The sequence below is a fragment of the Phyllobates terribilis genome, unplaced genomic scaffold (assembly GCF_046119375.1).
Source record: "Phyllobates terribilis strain yellow unplaced genomic scaffold, ASM4611937v1 Scaffold_5__5_contigs__length_657084704, whole genome shotgun sequence".
NCBI lineage: Eukaryota > Metazoa > Chordata > Amphibia > Anura > Dendrobatidae > Phyllobates > Phyllobates terribilis.
Genome location: NW_027362765.1, coordinates 199,955,751 through 199,976,088, shown reverse-complemented (window position 1 = coordinate 199,976,088; position 20,338 = coordinate 199,955,751). Strand labels below are relative to the sequence as shown.

The 20,338-nt window shown below is 39.1% G+C and overlaps 1 protein-coding gene across 4 annotated transcripts in view; it reads right to left on the bottom strand.

Moving 5' to 3' along the window:
- Nucleotides 1-349: 349 nt before the first annotated feature.
- ACSS2 (acyl-CoA synthetase short chain family member 2) overlaps nucleotides 350-20,338 on the bottom strand; it is an 88,700-nt gene continuing 68,711 nt past the window's right edge. For all 4 annotated transcript variants that reach the window (XM_073683685.1, XM_073683684.1, XM_073683682.1 and 1 more), the window contains 8 exons: nucleotides 17,296-17,428; nucleotides 17,149-17,205; nucleotides 15,001-15,081; nucleotides 12,913-13,021; nucleotides 11,340-11,408; nucleotides 10,945-11,121; nucleotides 10,707-10,781; nucleotides 350-8,427 (listed from right to left, as the gene is read on the bottom strand). In XM_073683685.1, the coding sequence (XP_073539786.1) occupies nucleotides 8,300-8,427; nucleotides 10,707-10,781; nucleotides 10,945-11,121; nucleotides 11,340-11,408; nucleotides 12,913-13,021; nucleotides 15,001-15,081; nucleotides 17,149-17,205; nucleotides 17,296-17,428 (829 nt within the window). In that variant the 3' untranslated portion in view covers nucleotides 350-8,299. The remainder of the gene's footprint in view (nucleotides 8,428-10,706; nucleotides 10,782-10,944; nucleotides 11,122-11,339; nucleotides 11,409-12,912; nucleotides 13,022-15,000; nucleotides 15,082-17,148; nucleotides 17,206-17,295; nucleotides 17,429-20,338) is intronic.

Below are 20,338 nucleotides of genomic sequence, written 5' to 3'. Positions count from 1 at the left end.
ATCTAAACAAACTGTTGAGAAATGATTATAGGTGAATTGTTAGAGGTAGCCGTTGGCAGATCAACTGTCTAGGTGACAAATATATCTGTTGCCAGCTTCACACTAAAGATCAGCATGGATGGCAGTAATTTGTGCACACAGTGTAATCCATCTCATCAATACCAGTACATAGCCCAGTTGTAGGTAGATAGACATGTTCAAATAATATATACATCACTACAGCCTAGGGCTCTTCAATAACGCCTTTTTTGACAATGCAGGTTCTTCATTTCCAGCCTTTATTTTCAGTTGTTCATAGAAGTCATAATGTTAGGCTGGTTTCAATATATGATGAATCCCAGACAACCCAGCCATTTAAACAGCAAAATAGCACCACACACTGGTATAATCTTGCTGTCAATGGCAATGTCAAGACAAGACCAATTGAAGCAAGTTTAAACAATGCAGCCTAAGGTCCCCCATACAGAGTACTGATGATAGTCAAATGTCAATTGTGCATGTCCGTTTTTGGACTGCCGATTGCATTGTTCTCCCTCCCTGAGACAAGCCGTTGGTTGACGTGTCAATTGGAGGCTCCCTCATAGAGAACACAGGAACGCTCGGCTGAGATTGGCTGAAGAATCGTTCAGCTGACAGCCATCTAATGTGTATGGCCAGTTCTAAACATTGTACAATCATAAGATCCACTCTTTCCTTCCTCCTTAATGAACCAAATGGCTTCTGCTTAGGGTTAAGCGTGAGATTTGTGCAAAACAATCAATGCTAAATATTTTTGCTTGGTCATATTTACTCGAGATATTACCACCTTGGACATTTATGACATAACATAATAGGCCATACATATCTGATAGATACCCTTACTCCTTTTATCAAGGTGGAAATGTCCCTTTAAAGGTTTTACAATAAATACCCGAAACAAGATCCCAGAGAAAAATTTAAAGCGTGTTAAATTTGGAATTTCATGCTGTATATCCAGAACTTTTGTACATAAACTGCATTCATTGCTCATAAAAAAATACACACCTGTATTGATCTTCATATCAATATGAACATAGATTTTGTTCTACCAATACCCTGTTCTTTTACAAAAGAAAGTTTTCCTTAAAGCGCACCTTTGTTAAATCACACAAACCTCTTAAGATGTTTCTAATGTCTAATTATAAAAGGAGTACTCTATGCATTTTGATGTCTATTTTGTTATGGTGCAAAGGCCTTAAAGTGTAAGTGCACTTTCAGGATAAATGACTTTTCAAAATAAGCTGCTGTGTGTATATGAAGGTCATGACTTTCTGCCCATTACAACTTGGATCCTGCATTTTAGCAGTTTTCTTCGGCAATAGATGTATCAGTAGCAGCTTCTTGGGGTTTATTGCTTTTGTTTCCCCCCTGCTTCTCAGATCTCTAGGTGGTGTCATTTGCAGCCCTTAATGCTGACGGATTTGAGCAGTTTTTTTTTTTACAGTGAATGATCAGTCAAGGAGAGGAAAAAGACTGATAAGTGGGTCAAATGTTCATTAATTATGGCGTTTAGATTCCATTGTACTATTGAGTTATAGGGGAAAAATAAGTAGATACTATTAAAATTACTACAATTATTAAAACAAGAAATTCTAAATCGATACATAACTAGTGAAAGCTACATGTGGTTTGCCTAGTATAGTTACATAGAAGGATGAAAATGGCTGTTGGAATATACAAGAATGACTATTTAACAATCACACATTAGAATGCCCAGTATTTAAATTGTCTCCCATTATCTAATGCTAAAAATGTCCAGCATATCTTGTGATTTCCTATTAATGTAGCAGGTGGCTGTGTTTTGGACCTCCAGTATAATATTAGTGTAATGCAAAACTTCTCATTTTGTTACCTATAAAAATACAACTGAACTCTCACTTTAAGCATCTTTTTCTTTTAAGTACTCCTATACAAATACTATGCCATCATTGCCAGGTAATGACACTACTACTATGAATTGTATAACGAAAAGTACAATCCCAATTTATTGCCTGTACCATTATATTTCCCCTACATTTTTGGCTTCTCATTTGCATCCGTGTCTCATGGATCCCCATAGACCTTAATAGCCAAGTGTGATCTACAAAATCGGATCAGAATAGGACATGCTCTGAGTCACACAGATCTCACTCTCAGATTTGTGATTTTAAGAGATGCGTGAATACATCTATTCTATTGGGTCTGAGTGCGGTCCAATAGACTTACATTCTAAAAAAAAAAAAAAACTGGACAGCATTCTGTGTCACATAGGTGTGTGAATGTAGTCTAAACCTAATAATAAAAATCTGTCAGAAAACCCATGTTCTACCCATTTTATACAAATTGTTGGCTCTAAAACATGTGAAGAACTTACAGTGAATCTCCGCCTTTTATCTATCATTTTCCACAAAGTGCTAACAGTGCAATAATTAATTTGAAAGGTTGTTATATTAAAAATTAAAGTTACTCATTTTATTAAAGCGGAAACACTTTGGCTACTAACATCAACCCAACGAATGCAGAAAGTTGGGAAAGCTAAACAAATTCAGGCAGTTAACTAACACTAGTTGGGACTACAACGCAGTGTCATCAATTACATGATTAGAAAACCTTCTTGTCACTAGCACTAAATAAGAGGATGATGGCTCCAAGTCGAAATAGGTGTTGCCACATTTTGCCTTTAGACACATCTGACTTCAAATTGACAAGTGCCTGAATTGAACACAGTCCTCGGTGGTTCCCAGATACTTGTCAACCTATAGTCTACTAAATGAAATTAAAGGGAGTCTATCGCCCCCTAAAACACAAACAAGTGAGTGATCCTTGGTGCATTCGTGATGTGGCCAAGGGCTCAGCGCACCATTCCACCCCCTCAATAAACATGCCGCATATCTTACCTTACCTTGATTGACAGAGCTCACTGCGCACTGTCTGAATTGAATCCCTGACCCTGCACTTCCACACTGAGACTACAAGAGCCGAGTATGCTTACACAGTGTCAGTGAGAGCACTGTCATCCCACTCTCTTGTCTGCATTCACTTGCTACTGTGTGATACTTTGTGCACACTGACACTGTGTGCATACACTCTGCTCCTGTATCAGCAGTGCAGATGTGCAGGGCTGGGGATTAAATTCAAGCAGAGCCCTGTGAACTCTGTCAATGAAGAAAAGAGGAGGTGTGTAGCCTGTTAATTGAGAATGGCAGAACAGTGAGCTGAGCTCTTGGCCAAGCCAGGGGTTCACGGAGGACCCCCTCACTTACATATGAAAAAACTATTTCTGTCCAACTAAAAGAATAATACTCATACCTACAGTATAGATTTTATTAGAGGCTATGTCCTCTATAGGACTTTACATTTCAATTGCGTTTTGGGGACAACAGACTCCCTTTATGCTTTATCTAATTTCTATTTTAAAAGGTTTGAATGTCAGTTAAAAATTGGGTATGTTTAGATTGTTATTGTGGCCCCTTTGATACAAACAATATATAGGATATTATGGCAATTTATATAAGTTATACTGATCCAAGACAACCATGTCTTTTCTGGTCTATCACATTCCTATTGCAGTAAAGAAGTAGATTGCTTGCTGAACACTTATTAAAAAGGGTTTGGCTACATGGTTTAAAGATATATACAGCTAAAAACTATACTCTCCTACCAATCCCTCTCCACTGATATCCTGCAGTAGTCATGTGACGTCCCTCCAGAAGAGGAGAGAAAAGACCAGCAGGGGACACAGGCAGAAGTATGGAGGAAAGGCAGGGAAACTGGTTGTAGAGTATAGATATTTTTTTATTTCTAGATTATGCTGGGTCCAGTTTGGAAAAAAAAAAGTCTAAATGGGTGTATCAAAATAATCTGTTATGAAAATGGTTACAGGCTAAACTACAACAGAGCAAACAAAAGTGTCTATGGAAGGTTAAATCTACAGGAGTTTGCCTGGCTGCCCTGTCAGACATTTATTGCCTATCCGAGGTTTTGAAGAAGGCTGCAATCACACATTTGTGTGACACGTCCTAGTACTATCTTTTTTTCTCTGACAGAACACGGACCCCATAGTGTTTTACTGATCCATGGACACATCAGCTCTAAATATGAATCAGTGTCTCCGGTCCACGAGACTCAGAGCATGTCCCATTCTCCATGTCTGAAGACAGACTTTGTGCTTCAGAGTTCTAGTACATGATTCAGTAAAAAAAGAAACTGATAAGAAAAAAAAAAAGATGCAAGTAGGATAACCCAGGAGCAAAAATTGTTTTTTTGTTTTTTTTTTCTCTCGAATGGTAACGTGTGTGAATGCAGCCATCCCCTTTAAAAGAGGACCTGCATACTTCTGATACGTCTGACATTTTCCTATATTCCCCACAAAATGCTTGAGCCTTCTTTACTGGAAGTCTGCATTAGAGCTATTTCAGATGTCCATGATGATCGGTCCGATGTCAGGTCGCAATGCACGAGCTGGCCACACATTCATATATTTCAATGAAGCTGTCAGGCTCAGGTCAGGAGATGCACAGGCTAGCTGCACATGTAGATCAGACATTGGACAAATCATCACAGACATCTGAAACAGCCCTTAGGTTGTTCTTTAGTTATTCCCACTAGAAATGGATGCATAAATTAAAAACTAGTTTTTTTGTTTTTTTTTTAGGGCGTTAAACTCACATGGAATGTCCAATCAATTCCCCCACAGTTTCATATTGTAAGGACACATCCTATGGACTGGGGAGAATGGCAACGCCCAGTTGTCAATTTATCCATCTCTCTCAAGGCAATAACAGAAGACAGACAACACAAAGATCTAATAAAAGATTCTCCAGAATGGTTATTTTACAGTAGATGCAAGTATTACTATAGGCATATCAGGAGAGTGGACAGGTCCTTTTTTTTAAACACATTTCTGATATTTTCATCATATAGAATTAGCTTATTTCAGAGTACACACATTCATCATGATGCATTATGGACAAGTAGTTTAGCATTATGACAGAGAAATCACAGAACAGATTCCAGTAAAAAAAAAAATAAAAAAAAAAGACAGTCACAAAACACATGAGCGACTCAATCCTAATATAATATACATACTATTCCTCATCAACATATTATATAACCCATAGCAAAAATAATACAGTGCCTACAAGTAGTATTCAACCCCCTGCAGATTTTGCTGGTTGACACATGCGGAATTAACTTGGCATTGTGACATTTGTACTGTAGATCAGCCTGGAAGTGGGAAATGCACTGCAGCAACTTTTTTTTTTTTTTTTTTTTTTTTTTTTAAAACGTAAAAAGTTAATTCAGAGTGTCATTTATTATTCAACCCCTCAAACCACAAGAATTCTGTTTGGTCCCCCTAAAGTATTAAGAAGTAGTTCAGGCACCAAGAATAATGAGCTTCACATGTGTGGATTAAAGATCTCTTTTGCCAGCCTTTTCTGACTATTTAAGACCCTCCCCAAACTTGTGAACAGCACTCAGACATGGTCAACATGGGAAAGACAAAGGAGCATTCCAAGGCCATCAGAGACAAGATCGTGGAGGGTCACAAGGCTGGCAAGGGGTACAAAACCCTTTCCAAGGAGTTGGGCCTACCTGTCTCCACTGTTTGGAGCATCATCCGTAAGTGGAAGGCTTATGGAACTACTGTTAGCCTTCCACGGCCAGGACAGCCTTTGAAAGTGTCCTCCCGTGCCGAGGCCAGGCTTGTCCGAAGAGTCAAGGCTAACCCAAGGACAACAAGGAAGGAGCTCCGGGAAGATCTCATGGCAGTGGGGACATTGGTTTCAGGCAATACCATAAGTAACGTACTCCACCGCAATGGTCTCCATTCCAGACGAGCCCGTAAGGTACCTTTACTTTCAAAGCGTCATGTCAAGGCTCGTCTACAGTTTGCTCATGATCACTTGGAGGACTCTGAGACAGACTGGTTCAAGGTTCTATGGTCTGATGAGACCAAGATCGAGATCTTTGGTGCCAACCACACACGTGACGTTTGGAGACTGGATGGCACTGCATACGACCCCAAGAATACCATCCCTACAGTCAAGCATGGTGGTGGCAGCATCATGCTGTGGGGCTGTTTCTCTGCCAAGGGGCCTGGCCATCTGGTCCGCATCCATGGGAAGATGGATAGCACGGCCTACCTGGAGATTTTGGCCAAGAACCTCCGCTCCTCCGTCAAGGATCTTAAGATGGGTCGTAATTTCATCTTCCAACAAGACAACGACCCAAAGCACACAGCCAAGAAAACCAAGGCCTGGTTCAAGAGGGAAAAAGTCAAGGTGTTGGAGTGGCCTAGTCAGTCTCCTGACCTTAACCCAATTGAAAACTTGTGGAAGGAGCTCAAGAATAAAGTCCACATGAGACACCCAAAGAACCTAGATAACTTGGAGAAGATCTGCATGGAGGAGTGGGCCAAGATAACTCCACAGACCTGTGCCGGCCTGATCAGGTCTTATAAAAGACGATTATTAGCTGTAATTGCAAACAAGGGTTATTCCACAAAATATTAAACATAGGGGTTGTATAATAATTGACCCACACTTTTATGTTTAAAATTTAATAAAATTCAACTGAGCAACATAACTTTTTGGTTTGTAAGATTTATGCTTCTGTTCATAAAACCTACTCTCGTTTGCAGTTTGAAGGCTCTAACTTATTTGCATCTTATCAAACCAGCTAAATCTGCAGGGGGTTGAATACTACTTGTAGGCACTGTATATGGAATCACCACACTTAAAGGATCTTCTCTCTGCTTTATGACAGTGGCAAATGCATGGCTCATAGATGACACAAAACAACATTTGAAGAGTGGCCTGGCCTTGTAGAAAAGCGAGCCCTGATGCAAGCCCCTTAATAGCTAAACATTCTGTCCGTATAAAACATACCTCAAACAAAAGCAAGTGAATAAAGCTTGTCTAGATTAGGTAGAGAGAAAAAAATCCTACAGTCACCTTGTAATTTGGAATTGTTAAAACCAACATCAGTACTGTACGATATGCAGTCTTAAGAGTGTGTTTACAGACCTTAAAAGGTGTTGTCCGACCTTAGAGTGACTGCAGAGTCTTGTGAATCCTCACATTGCACGCTGTGAGGATTTTTTGGTGACAGGAGCGGGAAGTCATGAAATTCATACACTAAAAAAAAATTGCAGCATAAAGGGACCAGCACTGCAAAAACAAAATCACCCCGGAGGTTACCCTTTTACCACATATTGCTGCTGCAGAATGTCCATAGTACCCTTAAAATCCTCCATGATGGAAATCCAATGCGGAGTGTGGCAAATTGATGTTGGTTGTTCCAAGTCAGTTGTGTGTAAAATTTGGTGCTAGAATATACAAAATGTTAAGTGGTAGAGAGAAGTAAATCGATTTGCAGGAGCCTGGTACAACGGCCACTCTGTAGTTCATGGCCCAGCAAACCACCATTTAGCTGCCGGCATGCCCAGAGCCCCTTATGATTAACTAGACCATGCTTGCATCACGCCGCAGCTGTGACATTACGCTGGGCTTACAGATCAGAAAAAGTGCTGCAGATTCCAGCAGGTAAGAGGCAATTCACAGTGTTGAAGCTTTAATTCAGGAAAGCCATAATACCTTAATGACGTGTCCAGCAATAGTCTAAACCGCAATTACAATTTATGGTCTAAATTTAAATATGTGAGCTCAAAATTTTTATTCTTTAATCCGTCCTTATTAAGTATGCAGGGGTGTTTAAGTATTAAAATACTTACCGATTGCCATCTTCTCCGGTTTCCAGTGCCGCTCTAGCCCTCTTCTGGACTACGTGACCGCCCTTCAGTTTTGTCAGCTCACGCAGTGCCTACTGCCTCGAGCGGTAGCGGTCTTCCCATAAATGACTAAGAAATTTTTCAGTATGACTGAGACATTGACTTCCGGTCTAAACATAAACCCCTGTGTGAGCTGGCTAGTCCGATTTCATGTCACGTGGGCCAATCAAGAACAGAAGTGATGCTGGAAACAGAGAAGATGGCAACCAGTAGGTATTTTAATACACTTACACACCAATACATAAACTAGAACGGATTATGGAATAAAAAATCTATGATTTGTTTTCCTACTCTGTTTGAAGAATCAGATTCCATTATCTAAATTATTTTACTAATTTGCTTGAGGGGTGTGTGTGCGCACACGTAGAAAAGGCTGAGTGAAAATCCTATAAGTGTGACAATTCTATTTTTTTTTTTCAAGCCTGTATGACTGCCATATCCAGGAGGTGTTCGCTCGTCCCTGGGATTCACAGATAACATTACAGGATTCATGGTTATGCCCCTTATGTCCTAATGAATAGTTTTACATCGGTTCTCAAACAGCTGTTTTATGACTGTTGTGTCTGCAAGAGTTGAAGTGTCTCCCAGTTCTCGATCATTTTTGGCAATTTTCCTTAACACCCGTCTCATTATTTTACCTGTAAGAAAAATGTAAAGATACATTATCACTATTTAGCAACAAAGTGCAGAACTTGACAAAGGCTCTACAGGCTTTAGCAAATAAAACTTATTTGTGGGACAGTTTTCTAACATATGTTGTGTATCACTTTCTAAATGTTTTCAAGACATGTGTAAGTTATTAAATGAGAATCTTTATTTAAACTTCCAGTTATATTGGAAGAGAGTCTTCATTGGGACTTTAGATGTTACTTGATGGGAAACTTCATCTGGACACCTCCAGCCAATTATCAGTCATAGAAACTTTATAAGATTGTAATACCCCTTTAAAGTTTCCATAGCTTTTATCTAAAGTGAAGACATATCCTATCAATATGCCACCACTGTATTAGATGTGTATTAGCAGATTTGTGGGATTACAATATAACCTTTAGTCAATTAATATAAAAATATAACATCCTGGCCACAGTGACAAAATCAGAACATTTGTTTATATACTAAAAAAAAACACCCCAAAAGTCATAGGACAACCATTGGTGTTATTACTCTATGCTGACAAAACAGGGGATATACTTTGTTGAAGAGGATATCGCATAATAATACCATCTTATTGATGTGAGTACATAAAGGAACAATCTCACAAGAGTCCAAAGGTACATCCTGGATTGTTCATTAGGGATCCCTCACGTAAATTGGGAAAGGGGAGGGGGTGAATCCAAACCTAAAATTCCCTTTCGTCAGAGGGACAATTGCGGTCTCCAAAAGCGTTTCCTCACTACTGATTCATCAGGGGAGTATTAACAGTACTGCCTGGTCCTCGGCTAGTACAGTATTCGCCCATCACAGCAGCTAGTGAAAGCGCCTCTTCACTTAGCCGATTATATTTTAATCTCAGACTCTGCCAATACACAATTGAATATGACTAGTGGGTCTCCCGGTAAAATCAGATTTGCCATTACTGTATTAGATGTGAAACCTCCTTTAACACCCCCCCTTCCTCACTGCGCCACCTTTAGTTTTTGCGCTTTAATTTTTTTTCCCCCCTTCTACAAAGAGCCATCATTTTTTTCTGTCAAAGCCATACAAGGGAATACTTTTTGCTGGATCAGTTGTATTTTTGAATGAAACCCTTCACTTTACCTTAGAATGTACTCAAACACTGGAAACAAATTTAAGTGGGGGTGAAATGGTTAAAAAAATTGCTTGAGAGTGAAAGTATTAAAGGAGTACTAAGATAGCATCAACTGAGGCCATCAGTAAGTCCCCAGCAGCCATGGTAACTCAGTATGACTGCCATCTGGATTGCACCTTTTAAATGTCACTGTCAAAAACTTGCGCAGGCACCAGGGAGTGACTGTCACTTCCCGGCGCTTGCGCAATAGAACCCTGCAGCGCAGTGCACAGGCAGACGGGGTCAGGATGAATCAAAGCGCGTGCAATGTGCATGCCCGGGAAGTCAGTGAGCACAGTACACATCACAGGGCCCTGTGACATGCAGGGGAGGGGGGGGGGGGGATATGATAATTAAGCATATAGGTGGGGATTTGGGGGGGAATAATAAGCACATAGGCGGGGATTGCTTGGCGTCCCCCGGACACCAAGCCTGTTAAAAATAGAATTGATTAAAGAGTTTTTCTCCGCAATGAAACCTCTACTATGGGCCATACAGGTAAGTATAGATTTACTTTTCTATACCCTGTATGGCCATAGTAGAGGTCTGATAACTCCAAAGTGGTGACAGATTCCCTTTAATAAACTTTATAGCCACAGTTCAGCATCTTTAATAGTGGGGGTCTGGATCCTGAGATTCCACCACCGAAATGTTATTGGTCGGTACCCTGCTATGCTTGTGCTCCAAAAATCAGAGGAGGTATCAAGACTAAGATCCCAATCAAATTTACTGATATGTGATTATATCATCATTAAAATAACTTAGTTAAGAGGTAACTTAGTTACCCTTTTAAAAGATAACATGTTGGCTGCCTGCTGCTACAGGAGAGAGGGAATATTTTGTTTTCTTTTTATTTTTCTTAATAAACTGGATTTTATTTATTTTCCCAATTTTTCAGTACAATATATAAAGTATAGCAAAGTAAATTGCTTCTTTAAAACTACAACTAATCTGGCAACAGAAGAAGTCCTCATACGGCTATGTTGATGAAAAAATGAAAATAGTTATGGGTCTTGGAAGAAGGGGAGCAAAAACAAAAACCCACAAAAGCACAAAAAGGAAAAATGATCGGGACAGGAAAGGGGTAAAGACTATGATATATTAAAAATCAAATGCAGTATTTGTTACCTGAGCGTGTTTTAGGCAGTCCAGGGGCATTCTGGATATAATCTGGAGTTGCAATTGGTCCAATCTTTTCTCTAACTATAAAAGAACAGTAACTTCTTAGTGGAATAAATAATTACCATAACTAAATGCTATCATTGAGCTTACAGACCACAAATCAATATTTCATAGTGTAAATGGTATAAACACTGATAAAATAAGCTATTCAATATGCCCATTATATAAAAATAATAGTAATTACCTAGTTTTTTCAGTTGATCAGTTAGTGAGCTAGTAAACTCATGTCCATCACGCAGTGTGACAAAGCAATACAGACATTCCCCCTTTACTGGGTGTGGATGGCTTACGGCAGCAGCCTCGGCTACAGAAGAGTGTTCAACAAGTGCAGACTCCACCTCTGCTGTGCTAAGCAAGTGACCTAAGGATGGAGTGAAAGCAGAGCATCCAACAGATTCAGCGACATGTACAGAGAACCATGATGACAGAAGCTAGTGAATTTATAAGGGTTTCTTTTAGGCTGGTTTTACACATCAGATAGTCAAAGTACAGAGCGCACTGTCCTGACCAGTTGAGGATCTTCTCGTCTGGACATGGCACTCCATACTCGGACTGTGTAAAGCAGATGAAATGACTCACCAGATACATTAAGCATGTCATCAATCCTGCCAGTAATCCAGTAATAACCATCTTTGTCTCTTCTACAGCCTAAAAAAAGAGAAGTTATTTTAGTGAGCAATCATTTTTACCAAGCCAATGTTTTCAGGTTATCAAAGAAGCAGCTGGACAATATCCTTGTTATATGATGGAAACTTTTGAAGGACATCCTCAATTCCTTTATAAAATAGAAGTAGTATGATTTGTGGCGACACTAACTATTACAAACAACATGGATCTTTATTCTGAACTCAAACCAAGTTTCAAAATATTAAAGCTAGAAAAACAGGTTTGTTAAGTCATTTCCTGTTCCTTATGTTTCTCTAGACATTTATATAGGAACTGTACTTTCAACAAAAGTAGAGGAGATAAGAAGCTTTGTAATATATCTCATCAGAGATTCCTGCTTCTTCCCCTCCACCCCACCTTCTGAAGTCACCCTCCACTCTGAAAAAAAACAGCTCAACCATCTTGCTCAATACAAGACAAACAGCCAATGTAGTGAGGGATCAGGTTACACCTCAAATTATACTGTTTAGGGAGCGTATGAGGAGTAAGATTTAAAAGCAGAGTTTAAATTCAAGCAGAGGCAGACAAAGAAAAATTGAGCCGGGCATTCTAACAAGTCTTTTACATCACCTCAGATCTGGATTCACATCTACACTGGTCAGTGCTGATGTACTATCTCCTCCATACTTCTGCTTGTGTGTTACTAAGGAATGAAGAGCAGAAATCCTTCTGTGTGCTGTGTATGGGAGACATCATAACTACTCTGCTCTGACCAGCTCAGATTTTATTGCAAATTAAGACAGAGCTTGCAAAGGGGAAAACGGGTGAAATTCCAGAATACAAGTCATTTAAGGGCAATAATAGCATTATTCCTCATACACACACCAGCTTATTTTGAAAAGCTACTTGAAAGTACAGTTACCCGATAAATAGGAGCTTTCACTGTATTTTATAATTTAATCTGAGTATCACCTCTAAACGGCACTGCTCAACTGATTCTGGAACAGTTTATATTTTTCTTCTTTGCCCCTCAATTCTACATTTATGTCTCCTGGTAACAGACTTATCTGTGGGCTCAGCCGCATTTGGATTGCAGCAACAGAGGACAAACAGCAAACTCTCACAGAGAAGTTCTGTGGCATACGCCCAGTTGGTTGAAGAAAATGTTGAATCTTTATTACCAGGAGCATAATAATGAAATGGAGGAACAGAGAACAAAATGAAAAACAGTTCCGGAATCAGTGGAGCAGTGTCAATTGGAGGAGGCACACTATTTAAATAAAAAAATCCAGTGAAGGATCCACTTTCAAAAGATATTCCAGTTATTCTTTATATAAAGATTTTAAACAATTTTCCAAATATACCATTTGTACCAACTTAGTTACCCATAATGTACAGAACAGATTACCTGTGTGCCCTCTACTTCTAGTGGATACAAATCTGTCCTGGACATGTAAACAAAGTGACTGCAAACAGACATCTTATAGATGATGATTGGAGTCTACAGAAAGTAAACTGAAAAATTGCATCTAAGAATATAACATACCATCTCCTGTCACATAATATCCAGGAAACTTCTTAAAATAGGTTGTCTCAAATCGTTCATGGTTCCCATAGACTGTGCGCATAAGCGCAGGCCAGGGTTGTTTAAATACCTTATGAATAAAAGAAATAAAATAGTCATCACGTGGAAGATGAAAATCATTCAATAGTCATCTTCTATAGAAACAAAACTTGATTTACTGTAAATTTCTTTTGTACAAAGTAATTATGCAGATTATACAATTCTCTAGTTTTAGGCTAAAGTAGTTACAACAGAAAACCTATTTTAACCCGCACGTTATCCCACCTTTATATGCCTATTTTATTTGTAGCATTGTCAGTACACTACTTAAAGGGGTTGTTCAGCCTTACGGTACAAGTCTGCAGTCACTATGTGATTGCAGACTTGTGAATCCCCACATCATGAGCCGCTGCCAGGATTGTGCAGTCACATGACCACAAGTGCATGACTTTCATACTTCCGGCCACATTCTGACTAGACGTGTCTGGCCTCGCTCAATGCACTTGCATTGAGTGAGTCTGTGCACGTCTAGTTGGCACTTGACCGCATGTATGCAAATCCTATACTTATGTCCATAACCCCACCGCCGGAGAATCATCAAAGCGCACAGTGCGGATTCACAAGACTACAGTCATATAGACAATCCTTTAAATGTGAACAACATGCAAAAGACTTTCAGTCTTGTCCCCTTTGTAATGCCTTGGCAATATTAATTTCTCCAATTCAAAAGTCAGAAAGCATACAATCAACAATACCCATACTCCTGTAACTAGGTGCAAGAAAACTGAAGACTAAATGACTAAACAGGGCCATACATAAAAATTTAATGTTGGCATGATTGTGTTAACTTTTGTGTGGTCCAGAATTTCAGATGCTCCAATTCTTGTGCTTTTGCTAGTACAAAATAAATTACTGCTTGTAATAATTTAATATTTTGCTATGTATTAGCAAGCAGAATGATAAGCTTTTAGAAAACAGCTAATTGTGCAGGAACTACACAGAAATCATTGCTTCCCATAACAAAACCCAGAATCACCCCCATTACTTAAAAGTTAGTAATCTTAACAAAATCACTTTAGGGGTATGTGCACACACGTTAAGGGTTTGCAGTAGACATTTCTTGAACAAAAATATGTCTCTTGGCAGAAAAAATGCTGCATAAAAACAAGTTTTGCATGCGTTTTTTCCCAGTTATTAGAATGGATGAAAATGTGGCAAAAATGATTGTGCATGAAATTTCATTCACTTTACTGGTACTAGGAAACGCTTCAGTTTTCGTGACATAACTGTGAGAAAAAGATGTGACAAAAACACATTAAATACTTAACGTGCACATTAGTGATGAGCGAGCGTGCTTGTCACTCGATCATGCATCAGGGTGCCCAGGAACACATTGGGTATCGCGGATGCGCTCGAGCGCCATGCACGAGTTCCCGCCCCGCATGTTTCGCGGCTGTTAGACAGTCAATAAACATGGCTACGGCATTTCAGTGTATGGTAGGCAATCCTCGCATGTTTATTGGCTGTCTGACAGCTGCGAAACATGCGGGGTGGGACCTCAAGCATGGTGCTCGAGCACCCGCGATGCTCGATGCACGATCAAGTGGCGAGCAGAGCATGCTCGCTCATAACTAGTGCACAAACCCTAGAACTGCATCAATACAGGGGTTGGAGCTTTGTTTTTCAGAAACCGTTCTAAATCTAGCTTTTTTTCACACAGAATTACATTTTTAAATTCTGGATCCACCACTAGGGGGAGTCCACTGTACATGTATATATATAGCTCATAGCAAACCTTATCAGACCTGTACAAATTTCTATGCAATGAGCTCCCCCTAGCGGTGGTTGTAAGAAAATGCTATCACTAAATTGGCAAGCAAAAAAACAAACAAACAAAAAAAAAAAACCTGTTGAGTGACAGGTCCATAAAGGTAGCCTACTAGGAAGGGGTGCCAATGTGGCATATAGAATTTTTAAAGTATTTGTCTACAGATGGCTAGATGATAAAACATTGTGAATAGTACAGACAGTATAGACATTAGATTTGTGAAAAAAGAACCCTTTACTTACCAGATAACCTTCAGCTTCACCTTCAAGTTCCTCCCCAGACTCATTCAAGATGGCAGGAACTACTCCAAAAAATGGAAAAGTCTTAATAATAATAAAGAAGGGAGAAAATGACAATTAATATAGGCAGTATATAACAAGGTAACTCCTTATTTACTAACACTACCCTCTCTTAATTAGTACATGGTAACATTTTATTTAACTCATAAAGCGCCATTAATTCCACAGCACTTTACAGACATTATGGAAAATGCAAAAGTTAAAAGCTGGTGATAAAAAGCGCTAAGGCATATAACATTCAACAATTATTACCTTTATTAAAGTCCTTGTAAAAACACAATGCGTTTCGACGGCATGCAAGCCGTCTTCATCAGGTGATACAAGGAAATGACCTCAGGAATGTTATATAGGATCAAAAAACAAACCGATTGTTATGTCATTAATGAGCGGTCCAATCGGTAATTTAACCCCCTACTATTGTTTGCAAGTCAGCGTGTGAAAACACAAACCAGCATATAGGATACCTTGAATCATATTATATTTCACAAAGAAAAAAACAAAAAAATTGAAAAAAACAAACAAAAATATATAAACATACACATATACATACATGCACACACATGAACAAAAGCATGCGTGCATATGCATGTATATTTAATTTAAATTTAATAAATGTAAAAAATGTTAAAAGATGCATTTAATTGTATGCTCTAAAAGAAGCTATTATAAAGCTCATTTCATTATATTCTCAATAGTAAGATTATGTCCTTCCGGCGCTAAAGTGCCCAATTTAAAAATCCAGAAGCTTTCTTTCTTAAGATTGCCCAAACAATTTTGCATACTTTTATCTATATGATCAATAATTTTAAGGGTCATTTGACTAGGGTCTCTCTGATGCACAGTATTAAAAAGCCTTGATAGGCTATGCAATTGATACCCATTTCTAAAATTCTGTCTGTGTTTGTTTAAACGGGCATGCATGGTCTGTACCGTGCGGCCCACATACTGAAGACCGCATGTGCTCTCCAACAAATAAACCACATAGGTGGATTGGCATGACAACCTATGTTTGATGAAAAAGCGTTCACCTGTGGTTCTAGATGTGAAACTCAAAGTCCCATTGATAATACTATGGCAACATAAGCACCTAGGGGTACAGCATTGGTAACCGTCCACATCACTAGAATCCTCAATGTGTGTTACTATTTTCTTACAAGTTATGTTACTGGGAGCTACCAAATTTCGCAAACACTTATTCTTCCTATATATTACCATTGGTTTATCTGGGAGAACACCTGAGAGAAATGGATCTGCTTTCAAAATATACCAATATTTACGCAATAACTCATGAATAATCAGACAGGGCTGGCAATATGTGGTTATCAAACTCCATTTCGCTAAATCACTAGACTTACAAACAGATGACCTGGAATCCATAACCTTATTTACACAGAATTCCTGTGTTAGTGATTTTGTTTTATTAAATGCATCACATAAAAGTTTTTTCGGGTAACCTTTTACGAGGAACCTCTTTTTTAATATATGGGATTCTCTACAAAAATCACGATCACGTGTGCAATTTTTACGGATTCGCCAATACTGACCATAAGGAACATTACGAATCCAGCTTGGGAGATGTCCGCTGTCGAATCGCAAATAACTTTTCACATCAACGGGGTTACTGGTGAGCTGCTTTGGCTTACTTTTTAATTTTAGCTCATGGATTGTTTGCCCCTCATTTTGACATCCTAGAGCTTCTTACTACCAGCTTCAACGTTTTTTTTTCTATTTACACACATTATGGGCACTGTCCCCACTGGGGCTCACAACCTAAATCAGTGTGTCTTTGGAATGTGGGAGGAAACCGGAGAACCCGGAGGAAACCCACACAAACATGGGGAGAACATACAAACTCCTTGAAGATGTTGTACTTGGTGGGATTTGAACCCAGGACTCCTGTTGCTGCAAAGCTCAGTGCTAACCACTGAGCCACCATGATGCCCCCATTTTCAAGATTGTAGTATTTCTTTTTATTAGTGGTAAATTATTTTACACAAAATAACCACAAAATTAGGATTCTACATGAAAATATCCAAAAGCATTCTAAAAATAAAATAAATAAAAGGAAAATCTATATTTTGCATAACTTACTGCTGAGCCAGGCTTGGTGGCTGTGGCCCCTGGAAGTGGAGTTAAGACATGACCACCCTGCAAATAAATAAGCACATTGGCACAGTTCAAAATGGACCATATTTATATATAGAGCCCTTTGTAAGACACTAAAGATCTATTTCTCACCGTTTCCGTCTGCCAAAAAGTATCGACAATTGGACATCTCTTGTCTCCTACCACATTGTAATACCAAAGCCAAGCTTCAGGATTAATTGGTTCGCCAACTGTTCCCAAAATCTTCAGGGATTTCCTACTATACCTGTCAGGAAAGATCTGTGCATGTTAAATGCCTACTGCAGCTGTAAAAGCAAGAAAAGTACTGTATTGTTCCACTAAAGACATGTGATACATTGTATTACATACAGATCTGATATAGTGACACGCCATCACATAGTACATATGAAGTAATAACACAGATCACACTATTGACAATGTGTGATGATCACAGCTCACCATTTCCTTTTTCCTGCACAGATTACAGAGCATGCTTAGGAGTCCAGGAACATCTCTAGACTACTGTGTCCTTTGTCCATTTCATGTGTTATAGCAGCAGAAAAACAACTCCCGCAAGAAATAGATCCATCCTATGAGGGACAAAAACTACACCATAGGGACCCTATTAAAAGGAATCTGTCAGTGGGATCGTCCCTCCTAAGCCGTCTATATGGACATGTAGGTCATAGGAAGATGAATAAAACGATACCTTGATAATTGTGATCCAATGTCTTATTCCAGAGAAATCCACGGTTTTCTTATATGTAAATGATCTGTTCCAGACTATGGGGCGGACGCTGCCTGGCAGATAACTTGGCCTCCAGAGATTATTATAAATAAAAGGGGGAGTTACTAGTGCGAGACATGTAACTAACACAGAACAGGAGAACAGAAATTTGTCATCTTGCAAACACATTTTATACAGCTTTGAGCTCTGCTGTATTGCAACAATATTGCAACCCTGTCTGCCTGTGAGATGGAAGCTGAAACTGAGAGGAACCTGCAGATGTGTTAGGTATAGTCATACACAGCTCTGCAGGAAGATCAAGAGAGCAGAGAACGGCCATTACACATCACACTGGTAACCATTACACATCACACTGGTAATGCCACCTTCATGTAAAATAAGCTCTGGAGACACTTATCTTCAAGGCAGCATCCTTCCCATAGCCTGGAAGAGGTCATTTACATAAAAGTGATAAAAGATGATTTCTCAAAAAGGCATCGGATATGAGACAGGTAGGACCTTTTTTTCAAATGTGGTGATAGATTCCCTTTAACTATAATAGAGTATATCTGATTTCCATGCGAGTGGACATCATTTTGACTGAAAAAGATAGAGCAGAATGTGGTGTTTTTTTCTGGTGAAACTAACAGAACTTGTGGAAGCCAACTGAGGTTTAAATGGACTTGTGAAACTACTCTTAGAACCGTGGAACCAGATAATTACAAATTTTTTTTCTATTTTACTAGTTGACCTTAACCCCTTTACCCCCGAGCCGGTTTTCACCTTCATAACCAGGCCAAACTTTACCATTTTGATTTGTATCACTTTATGTGGTAATAAATCTGGAAAGCTTCAACGGACACCACTGATTCTGACAGGGCTGTGAGGTCGGAGTCGTGGTGTTGGAGCCCATTTTGGTGGAGTCGGTATAAAATGGACCAACTCAGACTCCTAAAATACATAATAAATTGGGTACAGTAGCTCAATGCAGTTTGTGGGGAATTTTTTTTCATAAGAATTTGGGAAAGTTCTGAAATGTCCGATAAAGGTCTGTCCTATTCCTGATCTAAGGGTCTAGACTTTTAGCTGAGATGAATCTGTGCTACAGTAAATTTATCACTTAAACATGAGCCATGTATGAGGGAGTTGGTGTCATGGAAATTGAGGAGTCGGAGGTTTGGCTTACCGACTCCACAGCCCAGTATTCTGAGAATGTATTTTTTGTGACATATTGTACTTCAGGATAGTGGTAAAATTTGTTCGATATGACTTGTGTTTATTTGTGAAAATTTCGCAATTTTCAAACTTTTTATTCTTATGCCCTTAAACCAGAGTTATGTCACCCAAAATAGTTAATAAACTATTCGAAGTCCTCAAAACCACATTCAAGAATGGTGCTTCACAGGGATTAAAGCAATGTGGAAAAAATTTTTTTTTACATTTTACTTTTTTTCACAAAAATTTTACTTTAGACCCCAATTTTTTTTATTTTCACATGGGTAACAGGAGAAAATGGACCTCAACAATTGTTGTGCAATTTCTCCCGAATATACAGATACCCCATATATGGTGGGAAAACTACTGTTTGGGCACATGGCAGGGTTTGGAAGGGAAGAAGCACAGTTTGACTTGTTGAACACAAAACTGTCTGGAATGGAGAGCAGATGCCATCTCACATTTGGAGAGCTCCTGATGTGCCTAAACAGTGGAACCCCCCCCCACAAGTGACCCCATTTTGGAAACTAGATCCCTCAAGAAATTTATCTAGATGTGTGGTAAGCACCTTGAACCCCCAGGCGCTTCAGAGAAGTTTATAACGTAGAGCCGTGAAGAAAAAAAAAAAAAAAAAAAATCACATCACATTTTTCCCACAAAAATGTTTTCGCCTTAAAATTTTTCCATAGGAGAAAATGGACATCAAAATATGTTGTGCATTTTTTTTCTGAGTACACAGATACATCATATGTAGTTGAAAACTTCTTTTGAGGCACAGTGCAAAGCTCAAGGTGAGAAGAGCCATATTGGAGTTCAGATTTTGCTGGAATGACTTGAGGGTGCCATGTCACATTGGCAGAGCCCCTGAGGTGCCAAAACAGCAGAAACCTCCCAAAAGTGACATCATTTTACAAACTACACCTCTCAATGAATTCAGCTAGGGGTGCAGTGAGTATGTTGACACCTTAGGTGCCTCACAGAATTTTATACCATTGGGTGGTGAAGAAAGAATAATTACATTTTTATTACTAAAATGTTTTAGACCCAAATTTTTTATTTTGTTTTAGGGGTAATAGGAAATAATGGACCTCTCCGCTTGTGCAATTTCTCGAGTGTGCCAATACGCTACATGCAAATCGGGAACTACTTTTCAGGCACAGTGCAAAACTCAGAAGGGAAGGAGCGCAAAATTATAGTGAAGATTTTACTGTTATAGTCTGCGAGTGCCATGAC